The sequence below is a fragment of the Alosa pseudoharengus genome, unplaced genomic scaffold, assembly GCF_046254945.1.
Source record: "Alosa pseudoharengus isolate Yale_2024_CS ecotype anadromous, Long Island Sound unplaced genomic scaffold, YU_APseudo_1.1 YU_APseudo_1.1_scf_12, whole genome shotgun sequence".
NCBI classification, from domain to species: domain Eukaryota; kingdom Metazoa; phylum Chordata; class Actinopteri; order Clupeiformes; family Clupeidae; genus Alosa; species Alosa pseudoharengus.
This window is the reverse complement of record NW_027468587.1, coordinates 15,529,664-15,550,153: the sequence shown is the minus strand read 5'-3', so window position 1 is coordinate 15,550,153 and position 20,490 is coordinate 15,529,664. Positions and strand designations below refer to the sequence as shown.

Genomic DNA, 20,490 nt, shown 5'->3' with positions numbered 1-20,490 from the left:
CCTCATTGCAGTGATGAGTAAAATGCAGTCAGTCAGTGACTTGTGCATGAACTGAAGCTATTTTGTGGTGTGTGGGAGAATTAAGCTAACTCTGACATTTGTTACTATGAATATCTTACTCTTTGTATTAAATCAGAAAATAGAATTTTGCCCAGATATTAAATTGGCTTTACACTTTGCACATTGCCCATCATTTAAATCAGAGCCCATAAAGTGCTCTATTCTTCTGCTGCGAGGTTGAATTTGCTGACAGATATTACAGGCCCAATACATGTTTCACTGGGGGGTTGAGGTAGAGAGCCAAAGAGCAATAATTGAGCAGGCTAATGCGCTGGAGTTAAGCTTTGGCAGTTTCAGTTAAAACCTTTACTATTCAATACTTCTAGCTTGAAACAGCAGGAAATCATCTTTGTGATCAACTGTTTATTGAGTTATATAAAGGAAATCATCTTTGTTAGCAAATAGCTCCATCTGTCACTTAAGCTTCTTTCAGGGCACCCTGATCATGATTGCAGTAAAAATCTTAGAAGAAATTACACACAAAATGGCTGCAATCTGTGTTTATGTGGAACTATGAAGCCTTGCATTGAAACAAATTTTTTTTTAAGTAAATTACTAAAAACTAAATTTAAGTTTAATTTAACTGCTGGTTACGCCCCTGTAAGTCACAAGCCAATGAAGCTTTTCCAGACCCACTCTCAATCTCGAGTGAGATTTGAGAAGCGGTCTGCTAACCAGGCTAGCCGATTGCATGGTCTGGAGTTGGAGTATGTTTGAATTGGTGTTGGAGTCTTTACTGATCCCGGATGGTTGGCCCCATATCAGAGTCTGTTCCTGTCCTTAACTGACAGGTTCCCATACCAGGACACCGTATGAAAGGTTAGTGGCCTGTATAAACCTTGGTCTATCAAGTTGTAGCAGTTTAAAAGTAGAAGTTCAAAAGTTGGGAACTACAGAAATGCAACCTTTACTTTAATATCTAGCCTGTATGCCCCACCAGTCTCTGCTGTTGATATAGTCAAAAATAGATAAATAAAAAAAATGCAACAAGTAGGATCTATATCTATAGTGGTTCTCAACCTCAGGGTTACCAGATTGTGTGAAAGAAAAACATTATTTTTCTACATAAACCATCACTTTCCATCCATTTTGTTTAATTTCCATTACCATTTCTAACACATGCATATACAGCGTTGTTTTTCACTAAGGCAGTCTACATTGGTAGTCTAGCTTTAGATAGATAGATATATAGATACTTTATTGATCCCCAAGGGGAAATTCAGGAATTCAGCTTTAGCAAAGTTTCAGTAAATTGACAATAGTAATATTTGTGGTTTAATCATTTTATGTGATAGTCTTCCATGGCTGTGTTGTTCCATTATATGTGCATTTGTTGCTTATGGTCAGGAATAGTTATGAACATGATAACTTAATCTGATGAAGGCTATTTGTAAGACCTGTGATAGGCTAGTTGGTAAAGTAGAGACCTCATCCACCGCCTGTAGAGATGGCTTCTCAGAAAAAAATCCAAACTCCAATCTGAATTTAATTTCAAAGCACAGCAGCAAAATTCAAATGGGATCTCTGTCTGTGGGGAAAAGTACAGTCAGCATGCAGGTGGATGGTTAGGTATAGGGGGTCGCAAGCACTTAACTGATTGTGGGGGAATAACCACTCAAAAAAGGTTGAGAACCATGATTTATATTCTAGGCCCACACTTACCTCAAGTCAGGTTGTGTGCCATTGTGGAATGAAAAGTAAACAACAATTTGCATTCGTGTGAAGCATGAAGTCTGAAGATGTAAGAGAAGTGGAATGAAAATAGGTTTAAAGATTGATTAGCCTGTACTATGAATAAATCAATTTCCAATGCAAAATACTAGATGCGCTCCATCACAACTCTAGGCAGGGGGGGCGAAACAACGAACAACCACGAGGGGGCGAAAAAAAACACCAAAGAACAATTATTGCGTTAACATGCATCGCAATTCAATCCCAGTTCAAAAAAAGTTCGACGTGGAAAGTTCTTGATCTCATACACCATCTCCAGCACAGCTTTCTATGGCTCGTTGGTCTAGGGGTATGATTCTCGCTTAGGGTGCGAGAGGTCCCGGGTTCAAATCCCGGACGAGCCCAGTTTTATTTGATAGCATCATTGGCTAAAATGTTGTTCTCGACTATTATAAAATCATGATGCAACAAACGCACCATCAGATAGGGTTGAAAGAGGGTGTTAGTAAGCAAGGGTCTTTGGTAGGCTACTATCAAGATAATGATTGCAATCTAGGACCATCGTGGAATCCTCAGTTTGTTAATTGATGATTACCAGACGCAAGCTATTAACAATAAAATCCATGTTCAAAACTTATACAGTATCACATCTTTGGCAACTGGGATTTACCTACAATGTGACAAAAGTGTTGACAGAAGAGGTTTATGTCAACTATCTCAACAGTTGTAAAGCATGTATTTGCATTATACTCTGTCAGGGAAGTTGTTTTTGTCAATAACGCCTAACTGACATCGAAGTAAAGGCATCTCACTAAATCAGATTATTTTTCACTGCTCTGAGTGTTAGACGCATGTGTGTTCTGTGGAATAAAAAACAATTTGCAGAACAATAAAGTAGCCTACAATAAAGAACAATTTGCAATCATCTGAATAATTTGTCGGCAAAAGACCTGCATGGTCTCTTGGCATATATAAAGAACTGTCACGGGTGCTGTCTACCTCCTCTAGTTCTAACCGTGCATGCATAGTTCCCAGAACGAAATAGTGTCAAGGCTACTCCCTCCCCACATACATATGGGGGTCATGGACTTTAACCGCTAGAGGGCAGCAAAGTGCAACAGAAAAATATTCTCGCCAACATGCGAGTCAACATAGCCCATTATCCAGGAAAGGGGTTTGTTTGACGTGGCAAATTGTAGACTGAGTTTCTCAGCAAAAGTTATATGTACAGTGGCTCGTTGGTCTAGGGGTATGATTCTCGCTTAGGGTGCGAGAGGTCCCGGGTTCAAATCCCGGACGAGCCCAGTTTTAACACTAGGCCTACCCTTTGCAGCCTACACCTTTCTCAAACTTCTTTGACCTGAGCCCCGGTCATGGCTAACTTTCGGGTCATAGGTCATAGGGCCCACCAATACGTGCATGTTTCACTCATACAAGCATCAAAGGCTAATCCATAAATTCTAGCCTTAATTGTTTGTTTGTGCCACATTGATAATATTAAGTTGTTACAAGCAGTTATTAAAAAGGGGGATATTATAACAAGCCACCTGGAACCTGCCAGCCTATCTCTCTCTCTCTCTCTCTCTCTCTGGTGCGCACTCAAGATGCGTTCCCAATTAATTAGAGTAAATAACGTTCAAGTTAGATCTGCTGCATGATCATCCTGTAAAGCTGTTATTGGCGGTACCCTCTCTGTTCCTTGGTGTCCTTGTGCTTGATGCGCGTGGTGAGAGCGGCGTGTGTAGCAGCATATACCAGTGTTTTTCAACCTTTTTTGTGCCACGGCACACTTTTGACACTTAAAATGTCCCACGGCACACTAACATCCTGTGTGAAGAAAAAATAAACATACCATAGCCTAAAATTGCAAATAATACACAGATGGCCTTATTATGGCTTCTATGCAAGACCTGCTCAATAAAACAAGCGCCCTCTGTCATTTGTAGGTGACTATATCTAATTTAATTGTTGTTTTGAACTGGATATGTGATGATTCTGTGAATTCTGGATATACAATGCCTGCATACCACAAATAGTGCAATCATACAATCAATGAGAGCATGTGGTTCTAAATTCTTTGATGCAACAGTTGCTTTTCTGGACCAGTGAGTGCAAGGGCGTAGGTTTGGTCTGAGCTTTGGTGGGGACACTACCCACTAATTCCCCCGAAAAAAAAAAAGGAAAAGCCACTCAACTCTTTCACCAGCCACTATAGATATATAAAATGATTAAAATGTGCTACTGTCCAACTACCCATGATTAAAATGTGCTACTGTCCAACTTGATCGATCTATACTGTGTAGCACATAATCTGATTTTAATATGTATACATATGTAGGCTATATTTAACATTTATTTTCTATTTGGTCTGTTATGAAATCATGCTTTGACCCATTTAAGCACAGCTCAGTTTTAAGAAACTTAAATACATGCATGCTTAGCATTTTGTGAAAAGAATCATTAAGGCTACATTGACAACTCTTAACCATAAGCTGCCTGTATATTCTCTAATAGGCCTATTTACAGATATCTAGGCGATGTAAGCACAGCTCAGTTTTAAGAAATGCTTAAAGCCGAAAGACCATGTTGAATTTTTCTACAATTTATTTCAAAACCGGATTACTCTGGAACAGCTAACTATACACGGGAATGCTTTACACCTTTGTGTTCGGTAAGGTCTGCTGTTTATTCTGATATATGGGTTGTCATGTGTTGCGTAAAGAGTGTGTAGGCCTACGATATTCCACCGAGACGAATGGATGTGGAGATGGGCACAGAGAATAATTATTAAATCTCTTGAAGTAAATTTTTCTCGCGAACTGTTTATCACAGCAAATAGTGGCTATAGCACCGTTTAAAAGCTGAGAAAAGGCTCTTTCACGTGACACATGTGTGATGAGTAGCCTACTCGAGGAGTTCAACAGAGAAGAATGGATGAATTTGGACGCACTTCATATGCCTTGTAGTGAAGTGAAGCTGAAGCGCAGCGTCTCCTGCGGCTCACTGGTAGTTATTATAGGTAACTTCAAATCAGCGCGATTTACCCTTATAGGCTACTGCACATTACACGATCTGTACGAGATGATCCGCAGCAAAGTGAGAAAGTATTTAACTCTTTGTAGCGCATGTGAGCGCTTAAAAGTAAGAAAATGAATGCCTAGGAAAATAAATGAGAACCTTTTAGACATGCATATTTCAAACATGACTCCCTTATGAATGAATCACAAAAGTAAACCGGCGCTTCTAGCAAATAATTGGCGGTACCAGAACCTGGCTCTGGGTGGTACTTCAGAACATTCACCGCTAGAGGGCAGCAAAGTTCTAAGCAATACAATCTTGCTTTCAACATGGAAGTTCTAAGAATATCTTTAAAGAGGGGTTTGACGTGGCATGTTGGCAGAAAAAAAATATTTGGGAAAGAGATTTATGTGGCTCGTTGGTCTAGGGGTATGATTCTCGCTTAGGCTTAGGGTGCGAGAGGTCCCGGGTTCAAATCCCGGACGAGCCCTACTTTATAACCCTCTGGAGTAGAAAGGCTGTGACAACTGTCATAAGGATTTTGGGGAGGATTTTGGGGAATAACCCTGAAATCTGGGCCCAAGCTAATCTACAGAGATATCCTAAAAACAAATCTGTACCTTTTGGTAAATAATATTTTCTTTTAGGAGCACTGGCTCTTGTCTTGTTTTAATTCCTCTGGATTCCCTCTTGATCCTTTTTTTAATTCCTCTTTTGTGGACAGTCAAGAATGAGAACCTCTCGACCCGTACATAAAAATGTGCCATAAAAGGGTTCAGGATTTACCAATTAAATGGTAGAATGTGAAAGGAAGAAATCCTCCCTAGTAGCTCAGTAGACACAGGACTAGCCTACAGCACACAAGCCTTTGGCTGAGAAGCATAGACCTATATGAACCTTTCGCTGAGAATCACAATTGAACCTTTTTTTTTTTTAAATAAAAAACTGTTAGCCTACTGAATGACTGGACTAAATAGGCAAACTAAACTCTTTGCTTCCTATGAAGCAGATCATTTTGAAGCTGAGTTTTTGAGAATAAGCAGCAATTAATTGGCTTAATTGTTCATAGGGATATCTAGATAGATATATACTTTATTGATCCCCAAGGGATCAAAAGGTCATCTGCAAATGACCTTTTACACATGTATAATTCAATATGCCCCCCGTCCCCCTCCCCTACTAGGCCTGTGAATGAATCAGTTGTAGAGCTTAGATCGGGCCCAAAAAATCAAGCCCGACCCTACCCGAGCCCGTGCACATTGTGCCCGAGCCCGACCCGGCCCGACACATTAACTGTAATTATGAGCCCGAGCCCGATTTAAACCCGACATTTTTTAAATACGTGGGCCATTATAACTGACGTTCTCAACTACAATTCCGAGCTGTTTGAGCTACAGAAATCCGTTTAGAATTATATTAATGAATAATGCAATAATGAAGAATGTAGGCTAAACTAGGCCTATGTTTGTTTAAATTCAGAATGGAATGGATTGCAAATGAATCCGAATGAAGAAACGTAAGCCACTTACAACGTAAAAGTATGTCCCTGCAGCAAAACTCAAGGCATTTATCTGTGAGGGCTTGCCTCGCTCTCAGGTGTATGCTTGGAGAAGTGACAAAAGAGGACATTGAAGGATGGCTATCATTATTTCTGCCATGGCAAGCCTGCTTCATGTTCATCAAAGTCTTTTTGCTGTCATAGGTGAACATCGTGCGCACTTAATGCACGCAACAAAGCATACCTGACAAATGCATAGCCTACCTCCGACTTTTCTCCAAACTTGCTCGAAGTTATTTCTCCTGTTTTCATTTTTTTTCTTTACATCTTCAAGCTTCACGTTGCACTTAAACTACACAATACAGCACAGCAGGCCCGGTGTGATGCGTGCGAGTGGAGAAGCTGCGCATGATTCGTGTTGCGCAGATGACATTACAAATGACATTTTGTAACTCTGAGCCTAACTTGTATAACTTTGTATAGTCTACACTTGTTACTGAGTCTGACTATGGCATAGCTTTAGCTCCCTACCCAAGTAGGCTAATGATTAAAAAAAAAAAAAATGCTTGATCAAGGACCCGGCCCGGCCCGGCCCGAGGATAGTGGCTGGAAATATCGGCCCGACCCGGCCCGCGGGTCGGGTCGGGTCAAGTTCGGGCTCGGGCTCGGTCAGAGAATCTAAACTCTAATCAGTTGCAAGAGCAAACCACTTCTAGCAAAGAATTAGTGGTCCTTCTGAACATTCACCGCTAGAGGGCAGCAAAGTACTAAACAATAAAATCTTGCTGTCAACATGCGAGTCCTGAGAGACTCTCTAAAGAGGGGTTTGACGTGGCATGTTGGTGGAAAAAAAACATTGGGAAAATGATTACTATGGCTCGTTGGTCTAGGGGTATGATTCTCGCTTAGGGTGCGAGAGGTCCCGGGTTCAAATCCCGGACGAGCCCTACTTTATATTCCCTGGAGTAGAATGGCTGTGATTGACAGCTGACATAGAGGATTTATGAATCCTAACTAATCTACAGAGGTGCGGTGGCCACCTCTTTTTATATATGAACTTTAAAACCTGCAATCCACCAGCACCTTTTTAAGTTGGCTGTGCAAAGGGATCTCTTCTATTAATCTACAGAGGTATCTTACAAACAAATCTTTACCTTTTGGTAGGCTAAATATTATTTTATTTTAGGGGCACTGACACTTGCCTTGTTTTAATTCCTCTGGAATCCCCCTGGTCGTTGTTTTAATTCCTTTATTCCTTTATTTATTTATTATTATATTATTATTATTATATTAATTATTATTATAATAATTATTATATTATTATTATATTATATTATAATGGCAGGTGTGGTATTTTCTTGGTAGAGAAGGAAGTCTTTGATTCAAATGGAAGTTAAAGACTATTTCAATTCCACGGGATGATTGGGAGTAGCCTATTACCAGAACAGAACGGCAGAACAATTCAGTTCAGATGGAAAGACCAATATTCTCTTCAACTCCTCTGTAGGCCTACACAGTTCATATATATTTATAGGCCTATATATCATATATCATATCTATATATCATTGGCAATAGGGTCAGGAACCTTTGTAGTAGGCTAGGGAACGGAATAGCCTATGATGTGAAGTGAACTGGGTCCACAGATGTCTAATTGCATTTTCCCCTGCCTATTAATGAAATAGCCTACTTTTTTGCAGAAGGATTTGTGTGTATGTCAGTCAGTTAGGTCTTGCAAGCCTTATGGCGACTATCTGTAGGCTAAAGTAGGAAATGCATCTGACAAATCATCTGAAAAACTGATGTAGGCCAGGTTTGCACTGTTCTGTAGCCCACAGAAGCCCATGCTGTCAAAAAACTTGATTTGACTCAATTTCCCACACCGTGGTAAAGTTGGTTTTATATTGGACGTTGGATATTCGACACATTCGAAAAATCTATTTAGCACTGACTACGAGGGTCGAGTTTGTGTCAAACCAACTTTAATGTGTTTAAACAAGGCCTGCCTATATTACACAAAGCTTCTTTTGTCCAAAAACCCATGTTTTGATTTTATGAATTTTTTACGCTGATAAAAGATTTCAATCTAATATGCGGCTTCACCTTTTGACTTACCCATACTAAAACACATCTCCTGAACTCGGCTTACTGCCCTTTCTAGTACACAAAGCTTCTTTTTCCCTAAAACCTACTCTTTGATTTTATACAATTTTTAATGTTAAATGTTTCAAATCTATTATGCGGCTTGCCCTTTTGACCTACCCATGTCAAAACACATCTGGTGAACTCGGATTACTGCTCTATATAGTACACAAAGCTTCTTTTTCCCAAAAATCCATTCTTTGATTTTATAAATATTTTTTAATGTAAAAAAAATGCTTTAAATGCTTTAAATCTATTATGCGACCTGACCTTTTGACCTACCCATGTCAAAACACATCTGTTGCACTCGGCTAACTGCCCTACATAGTACACAAAGCTTATGTTTTCCAAAAACTCACTCTTTGATTTTATATTATTTTTTTACTATTCAAAAATGCTATAAATCTATTATGCGGCTTCCCCTTTCGACCTACCCATGTCAAAACACATCTGCTGCACTCAGCTAACTGCCCTACATAATACACAAAGTTTCTTTTTTCCAAAAACTCACTCTTTGATTTTACATACATTTTTTACTTTATAAAAATGCTATAAATCTATTATGTGCCTTCACCTTTTGACCTACCCATGTCAAAACACATCTGCTGCACTCGGCTAACTGCCCTACATAGTACACAAAGCTTATTTTTTCCAAAAACTCACTCTTTGATTTTATATAATTTTTTTTCCATTCAAAAATGCTATAAATCTATTATGCGGCTTCCCCTTTCGACCTACCCATGTCAAAACACATCTGCTGCACTCGGCTAACTGCCCTACATAGTACACAAAGCTTATGTTTTCCAAAAACTCACTCTTTGATTTTATATTATTTTTTTACTATTCAAAAATGCTATAAATCTATTATGCGGCTTCCCCTTTCGACCTACCCATGTCAAAACACATCTGCTGCACTCAGCTAACTGCCCTACATAATACACAAAGTTTCTTTTTTCCAAAAACTCACTCTTTGATTTTACATACATTTTTTACTTTATAAAAATGCTATAAATCTATTATGTGCCTTCACCTTTTGACCTACCCATGTCAAAACACATCTGCTGCACTCGGCTAACTGCCCTACATAGTACACAAAGCTTATTTTTTCCAAAAACTCACTCTTTGATTTTATATAATTTTTTTTCCATTCAAAAATGCTATAAATCTATTATGCGGCTTCCCCTTTCGACCTACCCATGTCAAAACACATCTGCTGCACTCGGCTAACTGCCCTACATAGTACACAAAGCTTATTTTTTCCAAAAACTCACTCTTTGATTTTATATACATTTTTTTCCATTCAAAAATGCTATAAATCTATTATGCGGCTTCCCCTTTCGACCTACCCATGTCAAAACACATCTGCTGCACTCAGCTAACTGCCCTACATAATACACAAAGCTTCTTTTTTCCAAAAACTCACTCTTTGATTTTACATACATTTTTTACTTTATAAAAATGCTATAAATCTATTATGTGCCTTCACCTTTTGACCTACCCATGTCAAAACACATCTGCTGCACTCGGCTAACTGCCCTACATAGTACACAAAGCTTATTTTTTCCAAAAACTCACTCTTTGATTTTATATAATTTTTTTTTCATTCAAAAATGCTATAAATCTATTATGCGGCTTCCCCTTTCGACCTACCCATGTCAAAACACATCTGCTGCACTCGGCTAACTGCCCTACATAGTACACAAAGCTTATTTTTTCCAAAAACTCACTCTTTGATTTTATATATTTTTTTTTCCATTCAAAAATGCTATAAATCTATTATGCGGCTTCCCCTTTCGACCTACCCATGTCAAAACACATCTGCTGCACTCAGCTAACTGCCCTACATAATACACAAAGCTTCTTTTTTCCAAAAACTCACTCTTTGATTTTATATAAATTTTTTACTTTATAAAAATGCTATAAATCTATTATGTGCCTTCACCTGTTGACCTACCCATGTCAAAACACATTTGCTGCACTTGGCTAACTGCCCTACATAGTACACAAAGCTTATTTTTTCCAAAAAAAAGGGGGAAGCCGCATAATAGATTTATAGCATTTTTGAATAGTAAAAAATTAATATAAAATCAAAGAGTGAGTTTTTGGAAAAAATAAGCTTTGTGTACTATGTAGGGCAGTTAGCCGAGTGCAACAGATGTGTTTTGACATGGGTAGGTCAAAAGGTCAGGTCGCATAATAGATTTATAGCATTTTTGAATAGTGAAAAAATAATATAAAATCAAAGAGTGCGTTTTTGAAAAAAAGGAGCTTTGTGTACTATGTAGGGCAGTTAGCCGAGTGCAGCAGATGTGTTTTGACATGGGTAGGTCAAAAGGTGAAGGCACATAATAGATTTATAGCATTTTTATAAAGTAAAAAATTAATATAAAATCAAAGAGTGAGTTTTTGGAAAAAAGAAGCTTTGTGTATTATGTAGGGCAGTTAGCTTAGTGCAGCAGATGTGTTTTGACATGGGTAGGTCGAAAGGGGAAGCCGCATAATAGATTTATAGCATTTTTGAATAGTAAAAAATTAATATAAAATCAAAGAGTGAGTTTTTGGAAAAAATAAGCTTTGTGTACTATGTAGGGCAGTTAGCCGAGTGCAACAGATGTGTTTTGACATGGGTAAGTTGAAAGGGGAAGCCGCATAATAGATTTATAGCATTTTTGAATAGTAAAAAATTAATATAAAATCAAAGAGTGAGTTTCTGGAAAAAAGAAGCGTTGTGCACTATGAAGGGCAGTTAGCTGAGTGCAACAGATGTGTTTTGACATGGTTAGGTCAAAAGGTCAAGCCGCATAATAGATTTAAAGCATTTAAAGCATTTTTTTTACATTAAAAATATGTATAAAATCAAAGAATGGATTTTTGGGGAAAAGAAGCTTTGTGTACTATATAGAGCAGTAATCCGAGTTCACCAGATGTGTTTTGACATGGGTAGGTCAAAAGGGCAAGCCGCATAATAGATTTGAAACATTTAACATTAAAAATTGTATAAAATCAAAGAGTAGGTTTTAGGGAAAAAGAAGCTTTGTGTACTAGAAAGGGCAGTAAGCCGAGTTCAGGAGATGTGTTTTAGTATGGCTAAGTCAAAAGGTGAAGCCGCATAATAGATTGAAATCTTTTATCAGCCTAAAAAATTCATAAAATCAAAACATGGGTTTTTGGACAAAAGAAGCTTTGTGTAATATAGGCAGGCCTTGTTTAAACACATTAAAGTTGGTTTGACACAAACTCGACCCTCGTAGTCAGTGCTAAATAGATTTTTCGAATGTGTCGAATATCCAACGTCCAATATAAAACCAACTTTACCACGGTATTTCCCACATGGCCAAAGTGCTACATCCGATTCTGCGCACACCTCCAGCTGGTGGTACTGCCATGACAACAGAGAGATGGCTTCACTGTGATGTTAGTTGCTACAGACATGGCAGCGATAGCGATGTGATTTTTTCGAAACACCCTTGTTGGATTACTTTAATCGAAAGCTGTCGGGTTTAAACGGTAAGTATTGCTGGTCTACAGAATATTCATTAAAGGATAGCCTCACCAGTTTGACGATTTAGCAACTTATCCCATATGTTGCTAAGTTAGCAGGCAAAGTAGCCTCATGCGTTAACGTAGTTTCCACAGGTTGTGTCAATCCTTGTTATGCCTCAAGACACTTTTCTTAGCCAGCTCGCTAAATGATGTTAGTGAAAGCTAATTAACAGTTATCGTCAAAGTACTTGTGCTCATACCACCATCAGCATGGATATACAAATATAAATAATGAACTGCATGAACACAACATTTCCAGTTTGAAGGTGCAGCATCAGTTAACGTTATTGGTCTCGATTTGCCTTGAGAGATAACCTGGCTAATCTAACGTTAGCTAACAGCAACGTTTCGACTGATGGGGTGGTCGGTCCAAAGCCATCTGCAACATTTTATCATATTGCTTGGTTGTCAGCTGGCAAGCTGCAGATCGGTAACGTTAGACACTTTTATTTACCTAGTTCTACCAGAATTATGGAACAATATCCTTCGTACATAGTACACACGTTAACGTTAGCCTACTTCAACAGGGTGATCGGTGAATATGTCCAGACATGCCAAAATTCGCAAAATCTGAATGCGTTAATGAGAGTAAAGGAAGACAGTCAGTCAGAGACACGCTCTAGTCTGTGACTGAAAGCTATGAGTGTGAAGTAAGAATGTAACTGGTGAAGTAAGAATGTAACTGGGGGGGGGGGGGGCATTGTGTTTAGTCTTCTTCACTTGTGTCGTAAAGAAGTGCAAGTGGATATTCATTTGGAAGATGTGCCTGCACCCATTAGTTTGCACTGTCGGTACAAGGACGTGCAAGTAAGCAAGTGCTCCTCTCCTTTGTGGGAAGCTACTTGGATAATCCCTCTTGATGAGCAGAATAGCGACAGGGACTCCATTTTCTCAGTGATATGGCAGTTCAGAGGTGTATTGCGATTGCTGTTCCATCTTCACACATAATGCCATATAGTGAGTATTACAATTTTTTTAGATTTGGGATGACCCTCTCTCATAGATCTTGCTCTCTCACTCTTTCTTGGTTTTTGTTTAGGGTCCCCTGGATTAGCTGTCTGTTCCACCTGCTCAGCAGTTAGCAATTAGGAAAGCAGCTTGGCCTGCTGCGCCCAAATCCCCCGCTGTCACATGATTGATTTGCATAGTGTGAGGATGAGTGGCCGGTCATTGGAGAACTAGGCCTGTGCCTACCACGTAACCTGCTTCTTGAAATGATCCTTGAACTCTTAGCGGCCTTGGCATGAGGTGTCATTGGAAAGTGATTCCTGATTCACTGGATGATGCGTTAGTCTAGAACTCAGCTAAAGCAATATCATATAAAAGCAATGCATCACAGTCATGTTATGTCATGGGCTTATTCTAAGAATGCATAACATGTAGGTAATGTGAATTATTTTGGTAACAGTATGTTTCCTCAAAACTATCAGTCCACACCTATAGGCTAACTTTTGTCATCAATTGCTTTTAATGCAATTAAATACTTTGCATTTAATTAGTGCAAGTATTTACTGTCTGTATCTTTTGCAGTGCTGAAGCCAGTTGCTATCAGTGATCGTAGCTAGAGTGTGAACATGGACTGACATTTTTTTGGATGTGAATTTGAAATAATACTTATTATTATACAGTAGTCTTAACTGTGTGCCATAACTGAAGAAGAGTTGAAATGTATCAATTAGCCTAAAACCTCTGCGGATCCTCTGCTCTTTGGTTTAGAGGAAAGGGCCTCATCGCTCCCACACATGCAATCAGTAGCTTTACAGAGCATCCAAGATGTTGTGTGGCAGCAGCGGCATGACCTGCTGTCCTCCCTGTGTTGTATAGAGCTCCAGCATGTCTCTGTTCAAAGCGCGCGACTGGTGGGCCACAGTCCTGGGAGAGGGCGAGGAGTTCGACCAGGGCTGCCTGTGTGTGGGGGACGTGGACAACAGTGGAACCGGGTTTGGTGAGCAAGCATGGATGCTGGGGAGGGGAAGATTAACTCAGTGAACGAATGCAGTTCATGATAGATAGATAGATAGATAGATAGATAGATACTTGTTCAGTCACTTTATTGTGATGGTGCAGGCTAAGAGTATGTAGCAATGCAACACAATGTGGACCTTCTTTAGTCATGTTAGCTCTTAGAGTGGTCTTCTAGATAATAATTCAAGTGTAAGCTAAATAACTAATTGAAATAACTAAATGTGAACTAAGTCTAAATAAGGACTTAATGTACTTGCCTAAGGAGTCAATTATCTGTTTTTATTTTGTGGTGTGTCAACAACCTGTTGCATACACTTATGACTGCCTGCGTGGCCATTCTCCTGCACAGATAAAGTAGTGGTGGGGAGCTACATGGGGATGCTCCGGATCTTCTCCCCTCACCTGTCCAAACCCGGCGAGCCGTCGGAGGCAGATGCCCAGCTGCTCGAGGTGCACCTCAGAGACCCCATCATCCAGGTGGAGCTGGGCAAGTTCGTCTCGTAAGTCACTACAGCGCTGCCGCCGCTGCCACTGATTTCAATAGGCTACTATACAGTGCCCGGTTAAAGTATTTGCCCCCCTTGGATATTTCCGCTTTTATTGCTCTTATTGGAATCTTTTTTCAATTTAATTTGCCTTTTTTTTTTTACAATAATTAACAAAGATTTCCTCTGTAATGTCAAAGTGTAAGCAAATCTCTACAAAGTAATGTTAATTCATTTAAAATATATAATGCAAGATAAGGGATTGCATAAATATTGACCCCCCCTTAAAGTGACTGACCTAAATCAACAGCGGTCCAGCCAATGGGCTCTGAATGCGGTCACTTTGTTTCCGGTGGAGTGTTAACTGTGTTTTAATGGCATCTTCTGTTATATTCTGCTTTTAACATCTTCTCTCCGACACCGAATATCTTATTTGCCCAATAATGACAATTTGAACCCCCATAAATCCTTCTTTATTGTAACACTAGGTGCAACACCCAACCGGGTCCGTGTAGACACTAATTGCATTAACAATCGGCAGGTTCAAACACACCTGGCTCTACCGGAAAGAAACGAGCCATACGTGTAAAGAGCCTATTGGTGCTAATAGTCTCACAATTGGTGAAATGGAGATCGCCTTAGTGTAGTGAATGTGTATAGTATAGTAATGCAAAGACACCCGCGGAAGGTCCAGTCACTGGTCAATCAGTATTCCTGGCTATAATTCCACCATAAAGACAAAAGAACACTCCAAACAACTCAAAAAAAAGGTTTTTGAAAAGCACAAGTGAGGGGATGGATACAAAAAATGTTACAAGTCACTGAACATCCCCTGGAGTTCAGTGAAATCCATGATTAAGGAATGTAAGGCTCTTACACTACTCTCCACCTAGTATTTCAGACGGATATTATGCGCATGTCTGAACGAAGCGAAGAACATGCGGGGATTCTGTTCATGTGCGTGTTCAACCACGCAGAGATTCTGTTCATGTGCGTCTGTGTCGTTCACACATAATGTCCGCATGTAAGCATCATATCTGAATCACCCGAAGGGTCGGACATCCATTTGACAAAGTTCTGCATATAGTGTGGAGGACATGTCTGAAAACAGCTATTGCTGTTATTCAATTAATTCACTCAATAGATGAGCTGATTGGGCAGTTTAAGCAATCACAATAGCTTCTTATATATAACCATAGCATATATACCTTTAAATCATTGAAGGGATTGCAGGAACAGTCCTCAGCCAAAATGACATTCGATCCCTGAGTATAAATACACCATGCTGGTGATTCAGTAACAGCAAACTCACCTAATGCTTAGCCTAGTATTGGGTGAGCTTATTTATATGGAATAATGAGGAGACTCACTAGTTTATCATATAACTCACTATTTGCACCTTCCCACATTGCATTACAGTAAATAGCCTGTGTGTATGTAAGTATGATCGCAAACATAAGTGAACAAATGATGGTTTAAGTCTCACTGTAAACTTTAAGCAGTGTCATGGATAATGGGTAACCATTCAATTCACCCAGTACAGATGGTATTAGCCTAATCTGCCAGTCACTCAGTCAAGGTGTGGCTTATCCAGTTAAGCCCTCTCTTACGCCTAGCCCTCTCTCCCGTCGCCGCTTGTGGGCGTGTATAGGCTAAAGTGTATGGTGTAACGTTTTATTTTTTGTAATTACACAATGCCAGCTAACGTAGGCTACTAAAGTGGAGGTAGCCTACTACTGTTAACATATTTTATTGAAACACTCACAAATATCACTGACATGTTCCTCCAAAGCACATTCTGTCTTGGTTCAAGTCGCCAACAAGGTCTTTTTGATAGGGTGCAGTGGCGAACTTGTTCTAAACTTAACTTCTAAGCCACTATATAGCTTAATATATTTTCATAAAACCTACACGATTATCAGGCGGAACAAATATTTCTGGCAGGCTATTGTTCCGGACCGGAAGACTAGAGCAAAGGACAGAACTTGTTTACCGAAGATGTACTTTCATTGGCTAACCGCCTCGCGTTAACTGCTCTCATTTGCATAAAGTTCAGCCGAGCCCAACTTCTTGACACGCCGCCTCTGTTCGAATGGCCGTGCCGTCTTCCCAAGGTGCATTGCGGAAGCGTAAACCACGCCTTGCCGCTCTCCATAGGAAATCAATGGGCTATGTGCGGCTCGGTGGGCTTTGCCGCGATAATGGACACGAGCCGGACGTACTCCATCTCACTGTGCAATAAAAAAAATATGAGCGCAACTTAACCGCCTTGTGCACACGCTACATTATTACCAAACATGCGCCTTTAAAATAGCATCTGAATAACGCGCCACTGACTTTAAACTAGGTTTTTCCTGGGTTTTCTGTGGCGGAATTCTTATCTGAAACTGCAAAATAGCACCAGAGAACGTTTGCGCCTGAACACGCCTCCTCTTTTCGCTGAACCGCCCCCGGGAGCGCAAGTTCATTCCCTAATTTACCAACGTGCGTCTGTGGAGGGAAAAGTCACTGAGCGTCGGTTGCAAAATAGGAATGATACAATCGCCAGTGTACAAAGTCAATTGCGCTTGAGTGCACGATAGGGCCCATAGAGTGAGGTTTGAAATAACTTTGTGCATAAGGTAAATGTATGGACTCAAGCAAGCAAGCAAGCAAGTTGGCAACTTCTACTTTTTTTTGTGTGTTTTAAAGGAACCAATTCTGGCACTTTGTTAAAGGAACCATATGTAAGAAATGTATTTCAATTAATCATAAAATGGCCCTGATATGTCACTAGACATTAAGAAATCATGTTAATTTCAAATACTTATATCTATGACAACTGTAGTCCGGCCAGGATATTGCCATTTAAAAAGTGAAGTTGCAGCCCTCAACTGATGTTGATGTTGTGTTTTGTCATGTCATGTTGTGTTTTGGCCTGATGCGCCACCCTCTACCTATCTACTAATCACAAAGTCAGTAGTGTTTTGGCATCCGGGTTGGCAACCTTGAGTCAGGAGGGAGGAGGAGGGGATACACCACTCTACAGTAATTTGAAAGTGATTGCAGTACCAGTTTTGGCCAAAATCTTACATATGGTTCCTTTAAAGTGGATACTTTGTTAAAGAGGAATGTGCAGCTGGCAAGCTACCTTGCAAATTCCACTTGCCAAGTTTGTCGTATGTCAATTTAAAAAAATTTTTTTTTTACGAAAGAATGAAGGACATGGAGGGATGAATTGTTTGTTTATCTATTGTGGGCACCCAGGGCCTCCGGCTCGACAGCTGTCCAGATCTTCCGCACAGCGCATGACTCCTACAGCTTAAGGCTGTTTGTTTGTGTTTCGTGATTCTTTCGTGATTTCTGTCATTGCCACCACGCTGGGGTGTATAAATGGAGTAATTGCAGGAAGCACATTGTAAGTGTTGTCTCGGCTCACCCACAGACGCTGAAACAACAGCCTGTTTGCTGCTCTGCGGTGTGGGGCCACATTTCCAAACAGCTCCAGGGCTCAGTGGTCCTCTCCCGTTTTATCTTCCCCAGAACAATGTCTCTAGGCTGGGAGACGTGACATGTCCAGCCTGCCTGGCCACCACTAAGCATATGTGAAAACCTCAGATTAAACATGCAGGCCTGGGAAGCTGTCCTCCCCTATTTAGGCTCAGCACTTTGAAGTGTGGCCAGTGATGGCCTTGCGCTTGGGACTGCGTGGCTCTGGTGTTAGTGGGGCTGCTCGCTCGCCCGCTCGCACGCGGTACTTGGAAGAATGTCAGCAAGGTTAAAGAGGTGCTTAAACAGATGAGTGTTACTCTGCCCTAACCCGCACTACTTTTAGGACCTAAACTCTGTAACCTTGCCGTGTGTGTGTGTGTGTGTGTATGTGTGTGTGTGTGTGTGTGTGTGTGTGTGTGTGTCTTCTCTTATGGTTCCATCTCTTTCTCCAGGTGTTCAGAACTCCTTCACCTGGCTGTGCTGCATCCCAGGAAGGTCTCAGTCTATGCGGTATCAGGTAAGGCCCATGCACGTGCCATGCAGTTGTTCCACGTGGTACTAGTCCTGAACTTTATGAAAGTACCACTCACCTTGCCGTGCTTTTGTGATACACTTGTACTTATACAAATACACTTCATGTCTTAATCATAACAGGGAGGTTACACCGGATGCGCCACTGAAGCGCTCTGTTCGCTGTTTTACTGTTGTGTAAAAATAGTTTTAGAGGACTGGTCTTTTTTTTTTTTTTTTGAATGCATGCGCCGCTGTCAGTCTTGTGTAGCTAGTTCCATTCTCTATAGTGGAATGTACTTGTTGCAGTATACCCTATACAAACGGAGCACTTCAGTTACACGCCCGGTCTAGCCCCTCACAGTTAATCATCTCCACTCGTAGCTACACCTGATTTGTCCATAGCGGTCTCAAGGTGTGTATTGGAGTACACCGCTCTCTCTCTGAGACTAAGTTATATCAGGAGTGTTTGTGCTCCTTTTGAACCAAAAGCCTCCTCCTGCAAATGTGACTCTGTGTTCACCCGTTTCTCTGAAGCTCAATGTTCTTTGACATGATCTTAATGATAATTAGCTGAAACGTTCATGATCTAAACCTTACGTGACAGTGTGCCCTACCAGGCTTTCACTCTCCAGTGTCCCAGAGCTTTTAAGTGGCTGATTTGGGTGGTTTTAGATACATTTTGGATGGTCAATGTACCACTACTATTGAAACCTCACTTCCTGTGTTTCTCCTTCCAGGCATGGCTGGAAACGTTGAGCATGGTGACCAGTACCAGTTGCGGCTGGTGTACGAGCACAACCTGCAACGCACGGCCTGCAACATGACCTACGGGTCCTTTGGAGGAGTCACAGGTAGAGGAGCCCTTCAAAACACACTCAAATCTTCACAAATGTATTCTCCCATACACTCACTCATCTAGTATAGTGTATATATAAGTATAAGTATATATACTCTTTTGATCCCGCGAGGGAAATTTGGTCTCTGCATTTATCCCAATCCGTGAATTAGTGAAACACACTCAGCACACAGTGAACACACAGTGTTCATCTGCTCTCTCTCACACACACACACACACACACACACACACACACACACACACACACACACACACACACACACACACACACACACACACACACACACACACACACACCTCCCTAGCCTTACACATTCACTCACAAAAGCACACACACATGCACACTCTTACTTAGACTGAGTTCACTTTAATTCCCATAAAACACTCACTGTACCCTCCATATAAGGCGGCCTCTCCTGACTTTTATTTGTAGTAAGGAGAGAGTTCTTAAAGTATTCAGTGATTCAGCTGCTTTGAAACGCCAGTCCGCCGTTTGGATGCCAGTCTAGTGCTGAGGCTGAAATAACAGGCGAGCTAGAGTGGGCCAAAACACCTCATCAGGCTCCAGCGCAGATCGCGTCATGTAATGTGGAGCTGGGGCCGGATGGGCGGGGAAGGGTGGAGGCTCAGGTAGGCGTGTGTCCGCTTAGACCCCCCCCCCCAACCCCCCAACCCCCCGAGAAGGAAGGCATGCCGGGAATCAAATCAGCCCTGAGTAAACTTTCCATACACACACATGCACACACACCCATGCCCACACACATACAGGACGCTAATGCGTCATATCACAGGAGTGAACACAGGGAGACATCCTCCCCCTCTCTCTCTCTCTCTCTCTCTCTCTCTCTCTCTCTCTCTCTCTCTCTCTTTCATTATCTCTTCACACACACATATATACACACATATCTACACAAATAAACACACACACACACACACACATTCTCACACACACACACACACACACACACACACAACCACAACCACCCACCCACCCACCCTCTCGCGTCCTTGTAAGCATGCGTCCCTCTGCCTGTGCCAGGACACATTCTCAGGCTTTGGCAGTGGCGGTGAAAAGCGGGCCTGTTCCCCTGGCAGCCTCTTTAGTCAGCCATGACGGGGACACGGGCTTGTTCCTGCCGCTCCACGCCCCCCTCCCTCAACAATATGGCCCTTATTTCATTATAGGTGTGTGTGGTTTATTTTTTATTTTTTTTTGCTGCTTTACACATTTCCCTGAACCCCTTAAAAAGGCCGTCTGAGCCAGCGACGG

The 20,490-nt window shown here is 41.0% G+C and overlaps 1 protein-coding gene and 4 non-coding genes across 5 annotated transcripts in view; all 5 read left to right on the top strand.

Moving 5' to 3' along the window:
• Window positions 1-2,063: 2,063 nt before the first annotated feature.
• On the top strand, window positions 2,064-2,135 carry trnap-agg (transfer RNA proline (anticodon AGG)). Its single transcript has one exon. It is a non-coding gene; the product is annotated as a tRNA-Pro (tRNA).
• Window positions 2,136-2,963: 828 nt separating this feature from the next.
• Window positions 2,964-3,035, top strand: trnap-agg (transfer RNA proline (anticodon AGG)). Its single transcript has one exon. It is a non-coding gene; the product is annotated as a tRNA-Pro (tRNA).
• Window positions 3,036-5,161: 2,126 nt separating this feature from the next.
• trnap-agg (transfer RNA proline (anticodon AGG)) lies at window positions 5,162-5,239 on the top strand. Its single transcript is given in 2 exon segments — window positions 5,162-5,197; window positions 5,204-5,239. It is a non-coding gene; the product is annotated as a tRNA-Pro (tRNA).
• A 1,883-nt stretch (window positions 5,240-7,122) lies between these two features.
• trnap-agg (transfer RNA proline (anticodon AGG)) lies at window positions 7,123-7,194 on the top strand. Its single transcript has one exon. It is a non-coding gene; the product is annotated as a tRNA-Pro (tRNA).
• A 4,584-nt stretch (window positions 7,195-11,778) lies between these two features.
• Window positions 11,779-20,490, top strand: part of bbs9 (Bardet-Biedl syndrome 9) — a 144,868-nt gene continuing 136,156 nt past the window's right edge. Inside the window, exons 1-5 of the mRNA XM_076280227.1 lie at window positions 11,779-11,894; window positions 13,755-13,875; window positions 14,245-14,395; window positions 18,304-18,368; window positions 19,102-19,215. Coding sequence (XP_076136342.1) covers window positions 13,764-13,875; window positions 14,245-14,395; window positions 18,304-18,368; window positions 19,102-19,215 — 442 coding nt within the window. The 5' untranslated portion in view covers window positions 11,779-11,894; window positions 13,755-13,763. The remainder of the gene's footprint in view (window positions 11,895-13,754; window positions 13,876-14,244; window positions 14,396-18,303; window positions 18,369-19,101; window positions 19,216-20,490) is intronic.